Genomic DNA, 23,730 nt, shown 5'->3' with positions numbered 1-23,730 from the left:
TGACCTGTGTAGTGGGGCAAACATCTGCTCTTCTGGTCCTGTGCATTACCCTCCTCTCCTTTGAAGCTCCAGGCTCCTAACCCATTCCGCGGCTCAGGACAGCATATAAGCCTCAACTGTCTGACTTTTCCTTGGGTTTCATATTTTACTAGGGGCCTTGAAGGGAACTGTGGGCCGTGAGGCTGCGGTGGGCACAGGGGCAGATCTTGGCCCATCCTCCATGCCCCCGCCCCCACCCAGCCCCTCCCAACACGGCCTCCTGCCCTGTCTGCTGGCACCCATGCTCCCGCTGCTGCTGCTCCCACGCTCTGACAGCCCCGCTTGCACCCGTGACAGCGAGGAGTGATTGCTGCTGGCGCCAGCAGCAGGTGCTAGCGGGGTCAGAGCCATCAGTGGGTGTGAGCAGTGGTTGCTGCCCCGATCACCCCTCAGGAGCAGGGAGAGATAGAGAAGCCCTCAGGGGCAATAGGGGCTGGCAGCTGCCGCTCACACCCGCTGACAGCACTGAGCGATCAGGACTGGTGCCGTGTGCCAGCAGTGGGTGCAAGCGGCAGCTCCAGCGCCAGCTGTGGGTGTGAGTGGGAGTAGGGCCAGCACTAGTGCCGGCAGTGGGTGCAAGTGGCGGCTCCGGCACCAGCAGTGGGTGTGAGCAGGGCCGTTGCCGACAGCAGGTACGAGAGGCAGCTGCTGGCCCCAATCGCCCTCAGGAGCAGGGAAAGATGGAGAAGCCCTGAGGGACAATCAGGGCCAGCAGCCACCTCTCGTACATGCTGATGGTGCCGAGCAATCAGGACCAGCATCAGGTGCAAGTGGGACCAGCACCTGCCGCAAGATGTAAGCGCCAGGCAGGACTGCAGCACGTGGGAGCAAAGAATTTTCAGTAACCGCCAGAGGCTCGCCCTGATGATAGCAACCAGCGCCCCGCCTTGATCTGGCACCCCCGCTCACCTGCTCCACCATCCCACCACGGCCAACACCCACCATGTTCCGCGCATACCCACTGGTGGTCAACGCACATCATAGCAACCGGTTGTTTGATTGTACCACTGTTCAGTCTATTTGCAAATTAGCCTTTTATTATATAGGATGGTGCTCCCATATGTATGAAACTAAATTTGTTTTTCTATTAATCTGTCTTCAGTCAATTAAATTATTAAACCAGCTAAAGAACTCAAAAGTGTAGAAGAAAAAATTTTCCTCCCCTACATCTCCTTGCTGATTTCATAAACTGCCTCCCCCATACATGCTTCCTCCAACTGATTTAAAATTCCCATCATCAGAGTTGCTGACCTTGTAAACTCAGACAGGGGCCCTGCCCCAGAGGGCCATTATTAAAATGCCCAGGACACCAGGTGAAGAAGGGAGAGAAGTTGGTGGAGGAGTTGTAGAACAGGCAGTGGACACTGTAATCTCTAACTTTGCTCCTTTTGCATTTGAATAGATCTGATCATCTGACAAGTCGGTCACCAATTTGGAAGACACAGAGCATTTACCACCCAATAGTAAAAGGTAAACTCATGGGACTATAATGCCCAATACCTATCTACATGCATGGCACAAAATGGAAGCACTGCTTTGCCTCTGACCTTGTACATCTTTTGATGTCTCCTTTAATCTGGATAATATCAGAGTTGGTATTTGGTATTTTTGTGCTGTATTTTCCCTAGAGGGAGGCAGCACATCCATTCCAATTAATCATCCTCTGCCCGAATCTCAGGGCCACCCTAAGCCTGCATAGAAGGAAATGGGAATTCCCTCTTTGGACCACTATAGTCATTATTTCTTTAACTGTAATCATCCTTTAACAGGCTTGGTGAAAATTATCTAGGGAAGGGCACAGTGTAACATCTCTGCAAGGTTAAGGAGTTGTCACTTGTTTCCTAACTCATGATTAGAGATGTTGTCAAAATACATTGTTGTTGGGACTATACACTGAGTGGCCAGATAGATTATTATGATCTCTGAACGCATAATAATCTGGCCACTCTGTGTGTGTGTGTGTGTGTGTGTGTGTGTGTGTGTGTGTGTGTGTATTAGAGACCCAGTGCATGAATTCGTGCATGGGTGGGGTCCAGCCAGCCTGGCCAGGGGGAGGGGACATAGGCGGTTGGCTGGCTTGCCTGCTGGTCGAACTCCTGGTCGAGGGGACAATTTGCATATTAGCCTTTTATTATATAGGATATACACTGAGTGGCCAGATTATTATGCGTTCAGAGATCATAATAATCTGGCCACTCAGATTTGGTGAGGTCATTTTAGAAAAATTTTTGGTAGTTTTTTAAGTTAGACATAAACTTACCATACAACCCAGTAATTCCACTCCTAGGAATCTAATCAACAGAAATGAAAACAGCCTGTGTGTCTTAGTGGTCAGAGTGTCGGCCTGTGGACCCAAGGGGTGTGGGTTAAATTTCTGATCAAGGGCACATATCTGGGTTGCAGGTTTGATCCCTGGCCCCAATCAGGGCATGAAGGAGACAACCAATAGATGTGTCTCTATCACATCTGTCTTTCTCGCTCTCTCTCCCTTCTCTCTCTCTCTCTCTCTCTCTCTCTCTCTCTCTCTCTCTCTCTCTCTCTCCCTCCCTCCTCCCCTCTCTCTCCCTCCCTTCCACTCTCTCCAAAAATCAATGGAAAAAAATATCCTCGGGTGAGAATTGTATGTGAATGTTTATAGCAGCATTATTCACAATAGCCTCAAATTGGAAACAGGTCAATGTCCATCAAATGGTAAATGGATAAATAAAATATGGCATTTTGATAAAATGAGATACTATTAAATTTTTTAATTTTTTGTTAATCCTCACCTGATGATTTTTTTAATTGATTTTTAGATAGAGTGGAAGGGAGGGGTAGAGACAGAGAGAGAGAAACATAGATGTGAGAGAGGCACATTGACTGGTTGCCTCCCGTACTTCCCCGACCAGGGCTAGGGATTGAGCCTGCAACCAAGGTATGTGTCCTTGACCAGAATAGAACCCGGAACCCTTCAGTCAGAGGGCCAACATTCCAAACACTGAGCCAATCTGGCCAGGGCAAAATTAGATACTATTTAGATATATTTTTTAAATGTATACCTATGCTATAGTCAGTATGGCTCAGTGGATAGAGTGTTGGCCTGCAGACTGAAGGGTCCCCAGTTAGAGTTCAGTCAAGGGCATGTACCTCGGTTGCAGGCTCCTCCTCAGCCCGGGCCTTGGTTGGGGTGAATGCAGAAGGCAACCAATCGATGAGTTTCTCTCACATCGCTATTTCTTTCTGTCTTTCCCTCTCCCACTCTCTCTAAAAATCAATGGAAAACTATCCTCCAGTGAGGATTTTTTTAAAAAATGTATACCCACTACCACATAGATGAACCTCAAAAACATTAGCTAAGTAAAAGAAACAATATAAAAGAGAACACATTGTATTATTCATTTTATACAAAATATTTATAACAGGCAAATCTAGAGATAGAAAGTTTATCAGTGGTTGTCTGGGGCTAGGGCTGGGAATAGGGAGTAACTGGCTAATTTTGTGAGGGTGATGGCAGCATTCTAAAATTGGGTTGTGATGATGATTGCATAACCCTGTAAATTTACTAAAATTCATTGACTTGCATACTTTAAACTGGTAAATTTTATGGAATATTAATTGTACTTGAATACATCTGTTAAACAAAGACATTAGTAGGTATTTATAAATTCTTACCAACGATTACTTGATGAATTTGCTTTGGTGTCAAAATTAATTTGCAATCACGTTTTTCAGAAAGTGTGGATGGGTGAGATTTAAGGACTTTGAGGACCTGTGAAAAATCAAATTATTCCAAAATTAATTGTTCAATATTAGCAAAAAGTAATTTAAGAATTCTTATGGCATAATCAAAAGTACAATATTGCACATGCCTTTCTTCCTAGAGCCTTTGCTTCTTTGGATTCCATATTCCTGGTACATAGCGGTTGGTAAGGTTTGACCTCACATTGTATTAAAGGTGGGACCACTACTTCCAAATCTGATTGTAAGAGTGCAGGTGACTTCATACCTGAAGCTGGACATAATCCTATGTCTAGATCATCATATGTATACACATCTTCCTTGCTGAAATCATAATAACAACAAATTGAGGCCAAGTCTTTTGGAAACTACATCTGTAAACTCAAATTTTCCTCCTATTACATGTTATTGCTGCCTCACTGAAGCAGAATGATGTATTAATCTGTATAAAAATTCCCTCTGCTGAGGAGACCCCACTCTCAAACACCTCTCCAAAGAAGTTATGCTCATCCCACCACACCCAGGAATAGCTGACAGTCAATGATTGATATGAAGCACAAAAGCAAGCTGCTTTGGCTTAAGGCAGGAAGAACTATGTTTTATAATTTACTAGAGGCCTGGTGCACAAAATTCATACATGGGTGTGTGTGTGTGTCCCTCAGCCCAGCCTGCACCCTCTCCAATCTGGAACACCTTGAGGGATGTCCGACTGCCCATTTAGGCCCAATCCAGGTGGGATTGGGCCTAAACGGGAAGTCAGACATCCCTCTCACAATCCAGAACTGCTGGCTCCCAATTGCTCGCCTACCTGCCTGCCTGATTGCCCCTAACCGCTTCTGCCTGCCAGCCTGATCACCCCCTAACCACTCTGCTGCCAGCCTGATTGATGCCTAACTGCTCCCCTACTGGCCCAATTGACCCTAACTGCCCTACCCTGCCGGCCTGGTCACCCCTAACTTCCCTCCCCTGCAGGCCTGGTCACCCCTAACTGCTCTCCTCTGCCAGCCCAGTCACCCCTAACTGCCCTCCCTTGCAGGCCTGGTCCCTCCTAACTGCCCTCCTCTGTTTGCCTGATCGCCCACAACTGCCCTCCTCTGCCGGCCATATTGTGGCGACCATCTTGTGTCCACATGGGAGCAGCCATCTTGTGTGTTGGAGTGATGGTCAATTTGCATATTACCTCTTTATTATATAGGATGTTCAACAGACCCCAGGCACCAGGCTGAGTTTAAACTATTTGAAACACACCAGTCTTCAGTTCCCTCCCTTGCCCTAGCCTGCCTTTCTCACACTGTACACATTTCTCCTAAAAGAACACTCTCTGAAAAGCTCATGTGCTGGCATCCCTGTTTTAGGATCTGCTGTTGGGGAGACCCACACCAGATACTCCCAAATCAAAGGTGAGAAAGTAAGTCATTGCAGTTAAAGTAGTTCAAGGTTTTACTCTTTTCATAAATGAAAAGTTAATTTAAAACACTAAAGAGAAACTAAGGAGTAAAGAAAAAAATCTGGGTCTATAGGCATCACAATCTATTGCTTGAGGAAGTGAACTTTACCTCTTCCCTGCTTTTTTCTGCAGGCGTGCATTCCTTAAAGAGTCAATGTACTTTTTATAATAGTCTTCATGTGCTTTCTTCTCTAGTACTTCAGAATCAGTATATGTAAACTCAGTATCCACATAGTTATGCCTTGGAACCTTTGTGAAAATCGTCCTACAATATGAGCAAGTCGTGTTAATATTTTCATATATGCATTTATTTGATCAGTATTTACTGAGTGGCACCTATACCATGGATTAGGCATAAAATGGTGAATAGGACAGATTCTAGTCCTTTACCTCATATCCTATTATATACCAAGTCATTATTACACAGAGAACTACGATAATATTTATAATATCCTTCTTAACCAAATCATAGAAAATGTAACGGCCCTTACGCTGAACCCACTCTTGGGAAATTAGTCAAGTAAGCAATTTGGATAATTCTAGATTACAGACAGGAGCAGATATGAATCTTATTAGTGTTATATTTCATATTCACTAACTGGGTTCATGCTTTTCCTTTTTACCCACCACATATTTTGCACACAAAAAAACAAAAAGTACAATTATTCATATCTTCTGGCCTTGATCTACCTCACTTCTTAGCAAATTTTATTAAGCAGATTCTCATCCTTAATAATTAAGTCATTAAGTATGAACCCATTACAGCAGGCTGCCCTTATCCATGGTTTCACTTTCCACAGTTTCAGTTAACCATGGTCCAAAAATATTAAATGGAAAATTCCAGAAATAGACAATTCAAAAGTTTCAAATTTCAGGCTCTTCTGAGTAGTGCAATGAAACCTGAAGCCTTCCCACTCCATCACGCCCTGGAAGTGAATTACCCCTTTGTCCAGTGTATCCATGCTGCATATGCTCCCCACCTGTCACACTGTAACCTTCTTGGTTGTCAGATCAGTTATGAGAGAGAGAGAAAGAGAGAGAGAGAGAACACAAGGGAGCACATTCACATAGCTTTTATTACAGTATATTATTATCATTGCTCTATTTTATTATTAGTTACTAGAGGCCCAATGCACGAATTCATGCATGGGTGGAGTCTGGCTGGCCCGGCCCTGATCGGGGCCCAATCAGGGCCAGGGGAGAGGGGCCGCGGGCGATTAGCCAGCAGGCCCCACCCCCGATTGGGATGGGGGGCTGAATGGGTGAGGGACTGTGGGCAGTAGCTGCCATACTTGCCCCTGATCAGAGTGAGGGGGGACCAATGGGGGCGGAGCTGGCTGGGGAAAGGGGCTGTGGGCAGTGGGCCAATCAGGGTGGTGGGGGCTGATCTGGGTGGGGGTTGTCAGGGGAAGGGGCTGTGGGCAGTGGGCCAGCAGGCCCTGCCCCCAAATGGGGTGTGGAGGGTCAATCAGGGGCCAGCAGCTGGGGGGAGGGTCTGCAGGAGGTTGGCTGGCAGGTCCCGCCCCCTATTGGGGTAAGGGGGCAATTGGGGGTGGGGCTGGCTTGGGGGAGGGGCTGTGGGCCGATTGTGGTGGTGGAGGCCATCGGAGGCTGGGCCAGCCAGGGGGAGGGGCTGCGGGAGGTTGGCTGGCTGGCCCCATCCCCTATTGGGGTGGGGGAAAATCAAGGGTGTGGCTTCCCCAGGGGAGGGACTGTGGGGGGGTTGACCAGTTACCCTGCCCTTGATGGGGTGGGAGAGGCCAATTGGAAGCGGGGCTGGCCTGGGGGAGGGATCACAGGAGGTTGGCCGACCAGCCCCACCCCAGATTGGGCTGGTTTGCTGGCCGCAGTGGATGTCATAGCAACCAGTCATTCCAGTCATTACAGCGTTCTGGCTGCTGGCTTTTTATATAGTACATACACTGAGTGGCCATATTATTATGATCTCTGAATGCATAATAATCTGGCCACTCAGTATATATCCTATATAATAAAAGGCTAATATGCAAATTGTCCCCTCGACCAGGAGTTCGACCAGCAGGAAGGCTGGCCAACCGCCCATGTCCCCTCCCCTTGGCCAGGCTGGCTGGACCCCACCCATGCACGAATTCATGCACTGGGTCTCTAATACACACACATACACACACACACACACACACACAGAGTGGCCAGATTATTATGCATTCAGAGAACTACTATAATCATACAGTCAAATGAAATTTAATGTAATATTTCTCCTTATTTTCAACAATTCCTCAATACTTATAGTCAGACTGCTTTAACTGAGTTAAAGTCATTAAGAGAGTAAAGCAATAAGAGAGAAACAAAGATAGTTGATATTAAAATTTCCCTTTCAGCTCTGTGAACCTTAACCACCTTTAGAACCTAGAAATAATTCCTATTTGTGAAGTTCCTGTCTGTAACAAGGATGGACTTGGAAAAGAGTACAGTAGCCCCTAGTTATTCACTGGGGATACACTATTATAGGAAACTAGAGGTGTAATGCATGAAATTTGTGCACTGGTAGGGTCCCTAGGCCTGGCCGGCAATCACGGCTGATCTGTGGGGCAACCAGTGGGGTGATCAAGCCCCTGCTCACACCCGCCTTGGCCTGGTACTGCCCACTCGCCAGCCCCACCCACCAACGCTGCCACCAGTCGCCTCCCTCTGTGAGATGACCGGTGGGGAGATCAGGGGTGGGGAGGGGCCTGCTGGCACCTGCCTTGGCTGTCCTGATGGCACTCGCTCACTGGTCTCGCCCCCCACCTCCGCCACCAGTCGGGGCCTGCGGGCTGGGGGCAGCTCCTGTGTTGAATGTCTGCCCCCTAGTGGTCATTGCATGTCATAGCAACCGGTTGTTCCAGCGGTCGTTCTGCCATTCTGTCAGTTTGCATATTAGGATTTTATATATATATAGATGCCTGAAGTGACAAAGAGCTGGCTATTAATACATCTCAGTGATTATCAGCTCCTTAAAAACTTAATTTCAACATATACCTCTGAAGCTTTGAGTAGGTGATGTTTTTTATGTGTAAATTACAGGAGACAAAAATTACAATGTAAATAAAACATTTTAACTGATTTATTTATTTAAAAATATTTACTGAGTGCTCACTATATGCCTGACACTATTCTAATCGCAGGACATACTACAGTAAACAAGAACTAGACAAAAATTTCTATCTTATTTTCTTCTGAAAACTTGAAAATGTAAAAGCACATTAAAAATAAAACAGGAACAATAATTATCAACAATTTAATATACTGAAAAATTTCATTACTTACAGTTACTAATTGCTAGCCAGAAAATAACTGGAAAAAAAATTGCATTTCTATTAGTATGGAAAACAGTGAATTGAAAAAAAATAATTATGGTCATGGAATAAATAGGAAATACCTAGCCTTCTTCAAAAAAATTGTGGTATTTTTAGATCATCTGCTTAATAATAATTTAGACAGAAATAAAATGTTAACATTAACACATTATATCTCTATAAAGATATATGTAAGCATAGGAAAAAATTTAAAAGACACACTAAAAAACGTTCTTGCAGCTACCTCTTCAGGGTGGGATGGAGTATAATGAATCACAAGGAGGAATAGGTTTTCCTTTTTTATTATATATATTTACTTAAAATGTAATTTGAGTGATTTTTATGCTTCTGTGTTTTATGGTACTTGTCAAATAAAAAAGAGAGAGAAAGGCTGATATGGATGGGAGTGTAAAATAAATTAGTAAAACAGACTATATAAAAACCCAGAATTTTCCAACTGTGAAGAATAAAACAATTATAGCTTACAAATCAAATAGTATTACTGTAAAATTAAGGGAGCTTAATGCCTCACCAAAGGTAGAGACAAGTAGAGAAAGAGGAGGGATAATATCAAGTTTAGATAGTCTAGTAGCAGCACATAAGCAGGCAGAAAAGAAACCCATTTCAGTGTCAAATGTGTAAAAACCATTCCTAATCTAATGGCCTAGATAAAGATGTCAGGATGCCTGGGTTTATTCTCACTAAGTGTTGGTAAGGAAGTAATTTATTTGAGGCTTGGATAAATTTAAATTGAGGTTTAACATCACTTATGATCCTAATTAGGTAAGTTTTAGCTAAATTTGGGAAATGTTATTAGAAACCTGACTTGGAGGGGATGGAACAAAGATGATGATGATAGTGATGATGAGGATGAGGATGAGAATGATTGATGATGGTGATGATGAAGCTGCCGCTAACAATGAGGAAAACTGGTTTTTCACAATTTTAAATGTTTTTTTAAATCTTAGATAAATTCAAGCTTTTGGACAAAGTTAATGACTTTGAGGCCTTGATACAGTCCCAAAAGTTATTTCTATTACCTATATATATAAAAGGCTAAGCAACTGTCCCACTGTCCAACCAGTAGCTATGACGTGCAATGACCACCAGGGGGCAGATGCTCAATGCAGGAGCTGCCGAGCTGTGGTGACTTGGCAGCAGCAGTTCTTGGGTGATGCACCCTGGGACCAGAGACAAGGGAGCCTGATTGCAGGGTGCATCACCTGAGAACTGCCCTCTCGCAATCAGGGACCCCTCAGGGGATATCAGAGAGCTGGTTTCAGCCCAATCCCTGCAAGCCATGCAAAGGGACCCCACCTGCCAGAGGGACCCCGCTCACTCCACAGACACCCTTTGAGCCGCAGTGCCACCCCAGGTGTGGCCAGTCAGGGAGGGACCACGGGAAGTTGACTCTAGGGTGTGTCCGGCCTGCCTCACCCAGTCCCACCCTCCGAGCCACCTTCTAATTAATTTCCTTTCAATGTGCATGAATCCGTGCACTGGGGCACTAGTTATTCTATAATTGTCAACAGCATATTTTAAGAATAATCTGGCACACCTGTCACTTCCTGGCAAGTACAGAGTAGAGGTGATAAAAGGTTAGATAATGCAAATACAGTAGCATTCAACAACCATCTCTAATGGAAAAAAAAGAGATAATAAATTTTATTACTATCATCATCAACATCATCATTATTATGATTACCATTATTAGTTTATTACAGTGGTATATGGTTAAGACTTCTGCATATCCTGTTGGTCACTGACTCTTTCAAAATTTCAAGCTTTTAATATAACATGTTACCTGAAATGTTTTTCCTGGTCTCCAGGCCTGATACTTGCAGTTCGGTCATTGGGAAAGGCTATCAGCGCATCCTGCACTGACTCTTTATGATTGTGAATGGTTGTCAAGGCTGATTGAAGCATTGCAACAGGAGCACATTCCTTGTATGTTGTCAAATCTTTGACCACAAACTGGCCCGTAGGATTAGTGGCGATAGGGGATATGCCTTTTATAGAATTGGAAATTAAGTTTAAATATATTTTATTTCAGCTTTCCAAATGACATCCATGAGTTATTTAATACACTAGACCATTGGTTCTAAACTAAAGCTAAATCCCTAAATAATGAAACATACAGGCAGTCCTCGGGTTACGTCGGACTCAAAGTGCGTTGTTTCGTGGTTACGTCGCCATCTCTCATTTATTTATTAAAAAAAAGTTCCGTCATTTCGACGTATGTATATATGTGCTTTATGTTGTTTATTATTTATTTACCACAAGTAAAGGTCAGGAATTGTTATCTTTCTTTCAAATTTTTTTTTTACTGTTTCACTTCATTACTGCTGTGTAAGTGCTCCATGTGAGTGGCGTAGGTGCTTATGTAGGTGGGTTCTGACTTACGGCGAAAATCAAGTTACATACATAACCCGAGGACCTACTATACTCAGAAAGTACAAATTATTCATTTAATAAATGGACCTAAACAAAACACTATAGTAAAATGATGAATGCATAAAAAATAAACATGGTAACTTGAAGGATTGTGTGGCCCGCATGAAACAAACTTGTACAGGTTAAAAAGTTAAATATCAGCAATTTCATATGGTTCAATGTATAAAAGATAATTGAGGATTAGATAAAACAACAGCAACAAGAATATCCATGAAATGGTCAAAACCAATTTATATTATACACTCAAACAAAAAGTAGAAGAATAAAATAGAAAAACCATTAAAATATTCAACAAATTTCATAGATCATTAAACCAGTGTATTCAAAAGTGTGACCCTCAAAATGGCAATATCAGCATCTACGGGGAACATGCTAGAAATGCCAATATTTGGGCTCCAATAATGACCTACTTAATAATCAATGCTAGGATACAGGACAGCAGTATCAATTTTAACAGATCTTTTGGTGATTTTGAGGCATTCAGAAGGTAAGAACCACTAGATCAGACCACATTTGATATATACACCTGAACAATTAGCATATTAGGATAACTCTATATTAGCCTATTAAAAAATAAGGTAAGGATCCATGATAGCTTACCAGGATTAATTTGAAACACAACTTTCTTGTTGGAAATTTTGCAGGCACCCTTGAAAACTAAATATATGTGATAAAAAGGTCTCAGCAATAAAGATTGAAAATTTTTATCTGCCACTGGGCCAATAAAGTCTATGAACTGCTTCACTGTAAAGACTCCAACTTGATGTGGAATGAATGAACATGTCACTTTCTAAAAAAAAGAAGAAAAGTAACCAGTTGTTATAGGCTAAATGTTTGTGAACCCCCAAAACTCATGTTTAACCCTAATGCCCAGTGTGATAGAATTAGAAGATGACATGATTAGGTCATGAGAACAGAGCCCTCCTGAATGGAATTAGTGCTTTTATAAAAAAAAAGAGGCCCCCATAGAGTTCCCTAGCCCCTTCCACCATGTGAGAATACATGGGCTGCAACCAGAAAAAGGGCCCTCACCTGACCATATTGGCTGATCTAGGACTTTCAGCCTCCAGAACTATGAGAAATAAACTACACAGTCTAAGATATTTTGTTATAGCAGCCCAAATGGATTAAGAAAATAATACTGTACTGTTAGAAATAAAAACAAATCCAAAACATAGTTTATAAAATTTTGAGAGCTAGTTCATCATGGAGATATTCGAGTCATTTAGAAATATATGCAGTATTGAAAAGCCTTTGTGATACATATTATTGGAAAATTATTTAAGAAAAAATTAAGGACAATGGTACTTAAGCATTTCTATAATGTCAGATTAAGGACCTCCAGAATTCTACTCCTCTACAAACAGAAAAAGACCACTGGAATAAATGTCAAAATCTACTTTCCAGTTATTTGAAAATTACCTAAAAGCTTGCAAAAACCCAATGAGTATTTATTTAAGAACGAAATGGCTGAATATCTGAAAGAATAAAAAGTTTTTCCCTGGCTGGTTTGGCTCAGTGGATACAGCATCGGCCTGCAGACTGAAGGGTCCCAGGTTTGATTCCAGTCAAGGACACATGTCTGGGTTGTGGGCTCGATCCCCAGTAGGGGGCGTACAGGAGGCAGCTGATCAATGATTCCCTCTCATCATTGATGTTTCTATCTCTCTCTCCCCTCTCCCTTCCTCTCTGAAATCAATAAAAAATGTTTTAAAAAAAAGAATAAAAGATTTTGTGGCATTTTACTTCCTGTAATCCCATTTCCCTATTCCTAGTTCTGTGCTCTTCTCGGAAAACAAAAGCCTTGCAACTGTGGCAGCTGTAAAAATGACCAGCCTAGCAGCCACTGAGGGGGAAAAATAGTTCTGGAGTTCTCAAAAACCCATGCCCAGAGAACTGCCCCTATCTGTCCTATCTGGAAGCTGGCTGAAAAGTCTATTATGAGGGTACACCTTGAACTGACCTGACCAGAGCTCACTCTGTGTGAACAACTCTCTCCCAAAAGTTTTGCTCCTCTCCAAAAAAATAAGCAGTAATTGTTGAACATCACAGCAACCTGAGTAGCATTACCATCTATACTAATGAAAGGGTAATATGCTAATTAGACCAGATGTTTTCCGGACAACAATCCGGACATCCTTCTTGACAAAGCTGGAACTGGGCAAAGCTGCCCACCTGCGGTCCCGGGCGCCAGTGGCTGCGGCTACAGCTGCAGCCTGGGAGAGGGAGAAGCCACCTGCCCTGCGGTCCCAGGTGCCAGCGCCTGTGGCTGTGGCCCGGGAGAGGGACAAGCTGCCCACCCCACAGTCCTGGGCACCAGCGCCTGCGGTCCAGGTGAAGCCACCTGCCCATGGTCCCCTGTGGCTGCAGCTGGCCAGGCAAAGCCAGCCTGGGTCCTGGGTGCCTGAGTTTGGCCAGAGGGAGGGAAGCCCAGGTCCCAGGTGCCTGTGGCCAGCCAGAGGAGAGAATCCTGGGTTCCAGATGCAGGGCAGAGGCAGAGGCAGTTAGGGGCGATCAGGCCAGCAGGGGAGCAGTTAGGGGTGATCAGGCCAGTAGGGGAGCAGTTAGGAGCAATCAGGCAGGCAGGCAGAGGTGGTGAGGGGGGATCAGGCTGGCAGAGGTGGTTAGGGGTGATCAGGCAGGCAGGCAGGCAGGTGAGCAGTTAAGGAGCCAGTGGTCCCGGATTGCGAGAGGAATGTCCAACATCCTCTGAGGGGTCCCAGATTGGAGAGGGTGCAGGCCGGGTGAGGGACTCACCCCCCATGCATGAATTTCGTGCACCAGGACTCTAGTTTAAAGTTAATAAGAGGCTAAACGAGCACAAGAAAGGGACAGATACAATGAAAAAAGGAAGGAAGGAAGGAAGGAAGGAAGGAAGGAAGGAAGGAAGGAAGGAAGGAAGGAAGGAAGGAAGGAAGGGAGAGAAAGAGGTAGGAAGGGAGGGAGAGGGACAGAGGAAGAAGAAAAAGGGGAAGAGGGGAGGGGAGGGAAGGGAAAGGAAGGGAAGGTGAGGGGAACGCAAAATGAATTATTCACAAGGTATTTGAAAAACTGACATATTCCTGGGAAGCTAGAATGCTACACACATGTAGAGGACAGTGTATCTGCCCAGGAAATTTTAAGAAAGCTCTAATTTCTTACCTCTAGCTGACTTTGAGAACCTTTACAAAGAAGAATTGACAAAACATTGAAAAAATTCCCCACCCAACACACTTACACAAAGGATCTTGGCAAAGACTATGAGACTTATTGATACAAAGAATTTAAGAGAATCTCTCCCCAGTCATTAGCTAACTTCCAAATTAACTATGCTGATATCTGATTGGTTGTACACAACAAAGAAAACAACCTTAATAGAATTAGCCAAGAAAGACACTAGAAAATGATAACAACAAATAGCAAGGAAAATAGGTCATGGGGGGCTGTCTGATTTCCAGAATTGTCAAATTATATCATTTAAAATGCTTAGTTTTCAACAAAAAATTATAGTATACACAGAGAAATAGGAAAATATGGCCAGTACATAGGAAAAATGCAATAAATAAAAACTGGTGGACTTAGTGACAAAGATAGTAAGTTGACTATTATAAATATGTTCAAAGGACTAAAGGAAACATGTGCAAAAAATTAAAAGAAGACACCAAAAGCAAAGACAACAAAAGTAAAAATAAAACGGTAGGACTACATCAAATTAAAAAGCTTCTATACAGCAAAGGAAACCATCAACAAAAGGAAAAGGCAACCTACTGAATGGGAGAAAATAATTATAAATCATATATCTGATAAGAGAACAATATCCAAAATAAATAAACTCACACAACTCAATAGTAAAAACAAACAAACAATGCCATTTAAAAATGGGCAGAGGATCTGAATAGACATTTTTCCAAAGAAGACAACAGGTACATGAAAAGGTACTCAAAGACACTAATCAAAAGGGAAATGTAAGACAAAGATACAATGAGCTATCACCTTACACCTATTAGAATGTCTACTATCAAAAAAGAAGTAACTAGTGTTGGCAAGGATGTAGAGAAAAGGGAACCTTTGTACACTGTGGCTGAGAATGAAAACTGGTACAGCCATTATGTAAAACAGTTTGGAAGTTTCTCAAAAAAATTAAAAATATAACTACTACATGGTCCAGGGATTCCATTTCTGAGTATTTATCTAAAGAAAATTAAAACATGCCTGGCTGGTGTTGCTCATTGGTTGAGCATCAACCTATGAACCAGGAATTTACGGTCTGATTCCTGGTCAGGGCACATGCCCAGGTTGTGCAGTAGGGGACCTGCAGGAGGCAGCCAATCAACAGTTCTCTCTAATCATTGATGTTTCTATCTCTCTCTTCCTCTCCCTTCCTCTGTGAAATCAATAAAAACATAAAAAAAGAAAAAAACATGAATTCAAGAAAACATATCCACCCCCATGTTCACCAAAGCATGATTTGTAATTGCTAATACATGAAAACAACCTAAGTGTCCACCAACATGAATTTAAAAAAAGAGGAATATTATTCAGCCATAAAAGAATGGAATATTATTCAGCTATAAAAAGAAGGAAATCTGGACATTTGTGACAACATGGGTGGACTTTGAGGGCATTATTCTAAGTGAAATAAGTCAAAGAAAGATAAATAGCCTATGATCTCACTTATACATAAAATATTAAATTTAAATTAAGTATTTTTAAACTAATTTTTAATTAATTAAATATTAAGAATACAATTTCATTTACATAGAATCAGAAAGAACAGAATACTTAGAAATAATTACTTAGAAGAATTGCAAGACCTGTACACTGAAAACTAAAAAACACCATTAAAAGAAATTTTAAAAGACAAATAAATGGAAAGATATCCAATTTTCGTGAATTGTAAGATTTAATATTATTAAAATGGCTACACTCCCAGATAGATTTATAGATTCAATACAATTCCTATCAAAAACCCCAGCTGCTATTTTGTTGCTGTTGTTTTTGTTTTAAGGGTGGTTGTTTTTTCTTTATTTGTTTTTACAGAAATTGCAAACTTATTCTAAAATTCATATAAGTCTCAAAGGATCCCAGATTGGTTGAAAATATTTCTTAAAAAGAGCAAACTTCAATGACTCAAATTTTTCAATTTAAAAAATCACTACAATATTAACCAGTATGTACATTATAGCACTGGCATAAGGATAAACAAATAAGTAAAATATAATTTTGAGGTAAGAAATAAACTCTTACATTCACAATTTATTTTTCGATAAGTGTGCCAAGATTCTAGGAAAACTGGACATCAATATGTAAAGGAATGAATCTGGATGTCTAAACAAAACCATGTAAACTCAAAATGGATAATTCATTTAATGAACTCAAATTTTTAAGACAAAAATGTAGGAACAAATATTAATGACCTTAGATATTCTATGACTACCTAGAGATGATACTAAAAGCACAACAGACAAAAGAAAAATTGGAAAAACTGAACTTGATTTTAAAAAGCAGCCACAGACGAAAAAAAAAAAAAAAAAAAGCGGCCACAGACAGTAGAAGAGTGGGTATCTACACTAATAAAAGAGAAAGATGCAAATTGACAATACCTTTGTAATGCCCACCAGCCAATCGGGAGTATGCAAATTAACCCAACAAAGATGTCAGGTTAATTTGCATACGCAGGCGCTGACACAGGCGTTCCGCACAGCCCCAGCCACTCTGGGCCTCTGGGCAGCATGGGAAGGCGGTAAGGCGGCTCCGGGCCAGAGCAAAGGTGGTGCCGGCAGCCAGGGGAAGGAAGGCCCATTCTTGCATGAATCTTCATGCATCGGGCCTCTAGTATACCAATAATAGTTTACCTAAAAGAACAGGCAATGGGCCAGATTCTGCCTGTGGACCATAGTCAGACAACTCCTGGTTTAGAGGATCTGGGAAAGAGTTATCTGAGTACAGACAGTAGTGAGAAAGAGAAAAGCAGCCCCTGACATCCACAAGCTGGCCTGGTACTCACACATATATATACCTTGGTATTCAACTTTTCTGCTCTGCACCAGCAGTACCAGGCTAGGGCCAGTTAAGTTTCAAAGTTGAAAATTCTACTGAACCTTGAAGGTCTGGCTCATGTGCTACTATTATATGAAGACCTTTCTACCTGGCTGGGAGAAAACACACTGCCCTCTGAGTTTCTATATCATCACCTTGTTATGGATCTCTTTTGAACACACTATTTTGCATTCTTCCTAAACCCTACTTAACAGTGTATGTCTTACACTTCCTTAGTGCATTCAAAAAATGCTTACCTGCTGGAATGATGGAGGGAAGGAGGCAGCGCTGCTGCTCAAGCCACCTGGCTGCCCTTGGAGGAGACACCAGAGCAGTGCAGATTTTGTTTGTCCCAGGCTCCTATCACCACCACAAGGTATCTGCCTTCTGTTCACCATGAGTCTCACTCGTTCCTGGCTGGAGCTGGAGTCTACAGTCTGCGCAGCCACAGATGTGACGTTCTGAACCACGTAGCCTTCGTCCAAGATGCCCCCACAATGCTCCTGCTACGCAGGCATAGCCCACATGGAACCACAAGCCCTACTGAGCAAGTAGATGATGGGGTGCAACAGGCCCCTGTGGGCCTGTAGGTGAGGATCCAGAACTACAAGCATCTGAGCCTATGCCTGGACCTGTCATCTTCCCTGCACTCAGACAGCTCCTACCCACCTGCTGCTGGCCTGATGATGCTGGGCGTCCTGTTGACAGCCTGCCCCGGATCTGCCACCCCTCACTGCACCCCAGGCACACAATGCCCTTGACTAATGGATGCCTTCCATATCTGCCTCTGAAGAGCTTGGGGTAGAGGTTGGGGGACAAGGAGGGATATGCAAAAGGCTCAGAAACTCACCCCTTTAGGAAATACTCAGACTATGGTGCTGTTTTGCCCCATATCCCCTCACTTCATGGGAGGACACAGCCAGGGCACCTCAGAAGCAAAACAGCCATAATCTCTCTTCTGTCTTGGGTTAGCTGGCACTGAGGCAGGTACCTGGGCTACAGCTTCTGCCCACGGCATTGGACTTCCACTTCTGCCAGGTGTATACCCCAGCTTGTCCAGCCTTCAGTCTGACAGTGTGACCCAAAGAATATTGACTCCCCCTAGCATCTCTGGGATTGGGATGAGTACCTGGCTCCCACCTCCTTTTCACCTTTTGCTGCTATGGCAGCTGCTGGCATAGGGGCATCTCACACTTGTCCCTGGGTTCCAGTGTCTAAACAAGGGCTGTGGGGCCTATTCCTGCATCCTCCCACAGAGGGGAGTGCCAAGACACCCTGCTGGATTTTAGGGGCTGGCTTCTTGGGCAGTAGAGAAATAAATACGCTCTCAGAAAAACAATTTTTTTAGAAACTGTAACTATTTTTTGTACTTCTTTACATTTCCTATAGTGTCAGATGATTTTCTGGGCAGATGAAAAGCACTTATATAATTATGGATACTGTGTGAGTATAAATCAAAAGTACTCATAACTAGGCCACAGAAGACATACACTTTATAAACATTGGTGCAAAAAAATTTTTTTTGAATATTTGAAGTATGTGAAAGCATAGAAGAATTATCTTACCCGCATACATCCTTCATCAACACTGCCCCTTTCAGGTCGAACTCTAAAATTTGCAGTTTTTCTAAAGTGATACATCACAGGAAGTGATTTGGATCGATTTTCCATAATAAATGAAATCTTTGAACATTCACCAAAGGAACAAGTTGGGAAAGTAAGAAAGCTTCCTGAATTAAACTGCATTAGAACAGGAAGTCCTGAGCCTGTCAGTGCTAATTCCAGTTTCTGAAGTTGTTCATCTGTAAAAACAATAGTTGCTTTTTAACATAAAAAGTGTTTTTGGGAATTCAAAATATATAGTATTTGCTCATTCCAAAAAGTGTCATCTGAAATATCTGATGCTCATTCAATTTTTCCTTCAACAAAAACAGTGAGTGCCTTCTCTGCACCAAGTACTTGTTAGAAGGAAAAAAGAAGGCCTTTCTTTTTCTTTGCTGTGGCCTTCCACAAATTATGAGAAGCACCTGGTAATTAAACCCCAAGATTGTCAGCTCCTCTGATTGAAACAGCCCCTCTGTTCAAACTGCAAGACAAAGATAAGCTTCTTTCAAGGCTACATTCTTGCATAACCCTCCTCCTCCCCAGAAAATGGGGGCTAGAAAGTTTCCAGTTAGTAAAAGGGCTCTACTCCCTCATATTCAAACCCAAGCTGCCCCCCTTTTTGAATTCTTTGTAACCTTTGCTCTAAGAATGTTTTACAGACTTTGGAAAAATACTGATAAGACACCTCCCCAGAAAACCTGTCTGGACTGTCTCCTGAAGAACTAACAAAGACAACCCCCCTGATGTCTTCTCAATTTCAGCCCAAAAGTCTCCTCCCTTCCTTGTCACCTAGCAACAACAGCCATTAAAGAAGCAGGTCATTGTTTACTGCCTTGCCTGGCAATGCAGTGGCCCCTTCCTTTCAGTGAAAATAAAGTGATCTCTCTCTCTCTCTCTCTCTCTCTCTCTCTCTCTCTCTCTCTCTCTCTCTCTCTCTCCTCCCTCCCTCCCTCCCTCCCTCCCTCCCTCCCTTCTCTCACTTGTGAATTACAGTACTCTTCTAGGCCTTGGGGATAACAGCAGTGAATAAAATAGACAATGTTCCTGCTCTCAGGGACTTTGCATTCTAGTGAAGTGACATTGACAATAAAATAAATAAGTAAATATATACCATTTCAGAGGCAATTAAGTGTTACTTAGAAAGGTAACTTAGGGTGAAGGGGAGCAGAATTTATCACCCCCAACTATGCCTTTTTGGCATAAGGGTAATTTTAGAAACAGCAGACACAGGAAAAACTCTGAAAACCTACAAGTTATCCTTTTGTAAGAGACTTTACATTTTTATCAGGGAAATATCCATTTGTAAGGGTGTCTTCCTCTGCACCAGAAAGGAACTCTTATCAATGGAGAAAGCACAGACCTAAAACTGCATAATAACCTTATCCTCTTTTACTGTGGTCTGCCTGAAAATCTCCCATAATTGGCTCCTCACCCCCAGTATCTTTTGTCTTTAGCTGGAAGTGGCATTTAAGGTGGTGTCCTGGGCTATTTCAAAGAGTTATTCAGTTTTTCTGGATATCTCCCATGTATGCTGGAAATATATATATATAGTATAACAAATACTATAACAATGATCATTATTAAACTTCTGTAGGTTTTTCTCCTATTATCTGTCTTTTATTATAGTGGGTCTCAATTTAGAAGAGTAGAAGTAAAATTATTTTCCCTCCCCTACAAGGGTAAGACAGAGCACATTATCTTGGGGCTGCTCTTTTATATGGGGGAATCCAAAAAGGCATCTCTGATAGGGAGACATTTGAGCAAATGTATAAAGGGACTCTGGAAAAAAATCATGTGACAATCTCATAAAAGTGCTTTCCAGATAGAAGAGCAAGGACAAAACTAAGGTAGGAATTTGCTTGGCATGTTCCAAACATCCTAAGGAACCAAATATGTCTGGTGAGAAGGATGGTGAGCAATGGTCAGATTTAAGATAGATTTTATTTATTTATTTATTTATTTATTTATTTATTTATTTATTTGAGAGAGAGAGAGAGATTTGTTGTTCCACCCATTTATTCACTCATTGGTTGCTTCTTGTATGTACCCTGACCAAGGATCAAACCCACAACCTTGGGGTAACAGGATGATGCTCTAACCAACTGAGCTACCTGGCCAGGGTTAAGATATATTTTTTTAGGGTAGTTAACAAAATTTGCTGATGGATTGAATGTAGAATATGAAATTAGACACATGATCAATGATGATGCTAAGGATTTTGGGCTGAGCAACTGAAGTGATGGAATTGCCACTTTTTGAGACAGGAAAGAATGCAGGGGAGACAGGTTATGCAGAAGCCAGGAGTACTATTTTAGACATATTAAGTTTGAGATGCCTAGTAGATAACCAAGTGAAAATGTCTACTAGGTCACTTAATGTATTTATAAGTTTAGAGTAAAGATGAAGGAGGAAGTATTAAAGGTTTGAGGTGAAAAGAAGTGTGTGATATCAATCTCAATTGTGAGCATGTGAATGAATGGAGGAATGCAACAGGAATGGCAAACAGCTTAAAGGACCTACTTGGGGTTAGTGATTGTAGTTAAAAAGTGAAACATCACAGGATGGTTTTGTTTTTCTTCATCACAAGTTGCTTCCCAGGTTCACACACAAAGAGGCTGAGATTAAAAAATTTTCCACTCAGTCAATATGGGAGATGCGCCAAGATATTTAAGTGTACATGGGAAAAAATGACTAAAATAATGGACAATGCTATATAATAAAGAGGTAATATGCAAATTGACCACCACTCCAACACACAAGCTGGCTGCCCCCATGTGGTCAAAGATGGCTGCCCCCATGTGAACACAAGATGGCCGCCACAAGATGGCCGGCAGGGGAGGGCAGTTGTGGGCAACCAGGCCTGCAGGGGAGGGCAGTTGGGGTGGACCAGGCCTGCAGGGGAGGCCAGTTAGGGGAGACCAGTTTGGCAAGGGAGGGCAGTTAGGGGTGACTGTGCCAGCAGGGGAGGGAAGTTGTGGGCAACCAGGCCTGCAGGGGTGAACAGTTAGGGGTGACCAGGCTGGCAGGGGAGGGTAGTTGGGGGTGATTAGGCCTACAGCGAAGGATAGTTAGTGGTGACCAGGCCAGCAGGGGAGGGCAGTTAGGGGTAATAGGGCTGGCAGGGGAGCAGTTAGGCATTGATCAGGCTGGCAGAGGAGTGGTTAGGGGGTGATCAGGCAGGCAGAAGCGGTTAGGGGCAATCAGGCAGGCAGGCAGGCAGGCAAGTGGTTGGGAGCCAGCAGTCCTGGATTGTGAGAGGGATGTCCAACTGCCCATTTAGGCCCGATCCTACCTAAACGGACAGTCGCACATCCCTCAAGGGGTCCCAGACTGGAGAGTGTGCAGGCTGGACTGAGGGACACACATACCCCCTGTGCACACATTTCGTGCACTGGGCCTCTAGTGGAATATAAGCTGGGTAATAACAGAAACATAAACTTTTGGAGATACAAAAAGAAGGCAGGAACTATGAATTAGATATTCTAATTGGGTGATAGAGCAGTTTTGCAGAGAGAGAATCCCAAAAAAGCATTTATATTTCTGCAATGATGCTCTTACTAGCCAATCCTAGACTTTAAATTACCTTTAAGGCAAACCTAGCATTTCCATCTCTAGCCATTCCAAACTAGATAAATTTGTAATCCTGGAACAAATACTATAACAATGATCAGCAGGCAGAGCTCAATATCATAAACCATGATATAAATAATAACAGAGCAACCAATTTCTGCTCTAAGAACACAATTCAAGCCGAAACCGGTTTGGCTCTGTGGATAGAGCATCAGCCTGCGGACTGAAAGGTCCCAGGTTCGATTCCGGTCAGGGGCATGTACCTTGGTTGCGGGCACATCCCCAGTGGGGGGTGTGCAAGAGGCAGCTGATCGATGTCTCTCTCTCATCGATGTTTCTAACTCTCTATCCCTCTCTCTTCCTCTCTGTAAAAAATCAATAAAATATATTTAAAAAAAAAAGAACACAATTCAACCCTGTTCAACAAAATGTATCACTGTACTCTTGACTTGCCATAGCTCATCTTTCTAGATTTGATCCCTCACCTGCCTATATTTTTATTTTCTCTTTGATCTGTCTTATTAAGCTGACCTCCAAGTCTTGTTCCATTTTTGCTCACTACAGCCCATCCAATATTACCTGAGAATGTAAAAAGTGCAATGCATCTCAACATGTTGCCTGTAAAGCATATGCACTTATCAATATTCTATGACAGGATATTGAACCCTATTTACCAGAGTTCTAGGTTGTGTTCTTTGACTGTTACTGTATATAGATTCTGAGAGCTGAAGATCTGGTAAAAATGGAATGGATCATTTGTTCCCATAATGAGAAGGCTAAAAGGCTAATTCCAATGTAACCCTGATATTTGGGGGGGCTAGCAATCTGAGTCTGTGCCAGCAATCTAATGTTCATTCTTGATAACCTATAATTAAGTCATTGCCCCTTTCTCCACAAACTGGTTTTGCAAGACCTGTTACATAAATGCTCACATTTTACAGAGGCCATAAACCATGACACAGCCCCCAACAACTGGGGCTTTTCGCAAAGCCTTCGAAAGGTCCAGAAGTATAACCCATATTTGGGGGACAAAGACACCAAACGGGTATAAAGGGAAAGCCTCTACCATATTGGTTTGCTCAGATTTTGGCGTAATAAAGAGACCGCCGGCATAATAAAGCTGTGTAACTCCATTTCTCTAAGCACCGCTTGGGTTTCTTCGGTCTTTTACAACAATGTCAATCTCTAAGAGACAAACTAAGATTATGTAGGAAAAGAAGCCAAGTTGTTTTTATTTTTGTTTTTAGCTAAACTATAGATCAGCGATTTGCAACCTTTTTCATCTCATGACACACATAAACTAATGACAAAAATTCTGCAGCACACCAAAAATATATTTTTGCTCATCTGACAAAAAATAGGTATAATTTTGATTCATTCTCACTGAACAGCTATTGCTGTATTGGCTGTTGTCATTTTTTATTTGACAATCTAAGGGATAAATGGTCAGTGCCCCTGACTACATAGTCAGGTATTGCATGTTTTAAAAATCTGTGGCACACCAGTTGAAAATTGCTGCTCTAGAACATCATGTTTATCTAATGTTATTTAAAAACAATAATTTTCC

The 23,730-nt window shown here is 42.5% G+C and overlaps 1 protein-coding gene across 1 annotated transcript in view; it reads right to left on the bottom strand.

Annotated features, from left to right (window-relative positions):
• Positions 1 to 23,730, bottom strand: part of CFAP47 (cilia and flagella associated protein 47) — a gene marked incomplete at both ends in the record, with an annotated part of 486,291 nt that overhangs the window by 420,384 nt on the left and 42,177 nt on the right. Inside the window, 6 exons of the mRNA XM_079765682.1 lie at positions 3,691 to 3,787; positions 3,888 to 4,080; positions 5,313 to 5,468; positions 10,322 to 10,526; positions 17,357 to 17,495; positions 18,555 to 18,790. Of these exons, the coding sequence (XP_079621808.1) occupies positions 3,691 to 3,787; positions 3,888 to 4,080; positions 5,313 to 5,468; positions 10,322 to 10,526; positions 17,357 to 17,495; positions 18,555 to 18,790 (1,026 nt within the window). The remainder of the gene's footprint in view (positions 1 to 3,690; positions 3,788 to 3,887; positions 4,081 to 5,312; positions 5,469 to 10,321; positions 10,527 to 17,356; positions 17,496 to 18,554; positions 18,791 to 23,730) is intronic.

The sequence above is a fragment of the Cnephaeus nilssonii genome (assembly GCF_951640355.1).
Source record: "Cnephaeus nilssonii genome assembly, chromosome: X".
In the NCBI taxonomy this organism is placed as follows: domain Eukaryota; kingdom Metazoa; phylum Chordata; class Mammalia; order Chiroptera; family Vespertilionidae; genus Cnephaeus; species Cnephaeus nilssonii.
The sequence above is the reverse complement of the archived record's forward strand: the minus strand, read 5'-3'. Positions and strand labels throughout refer to the sequence as shown.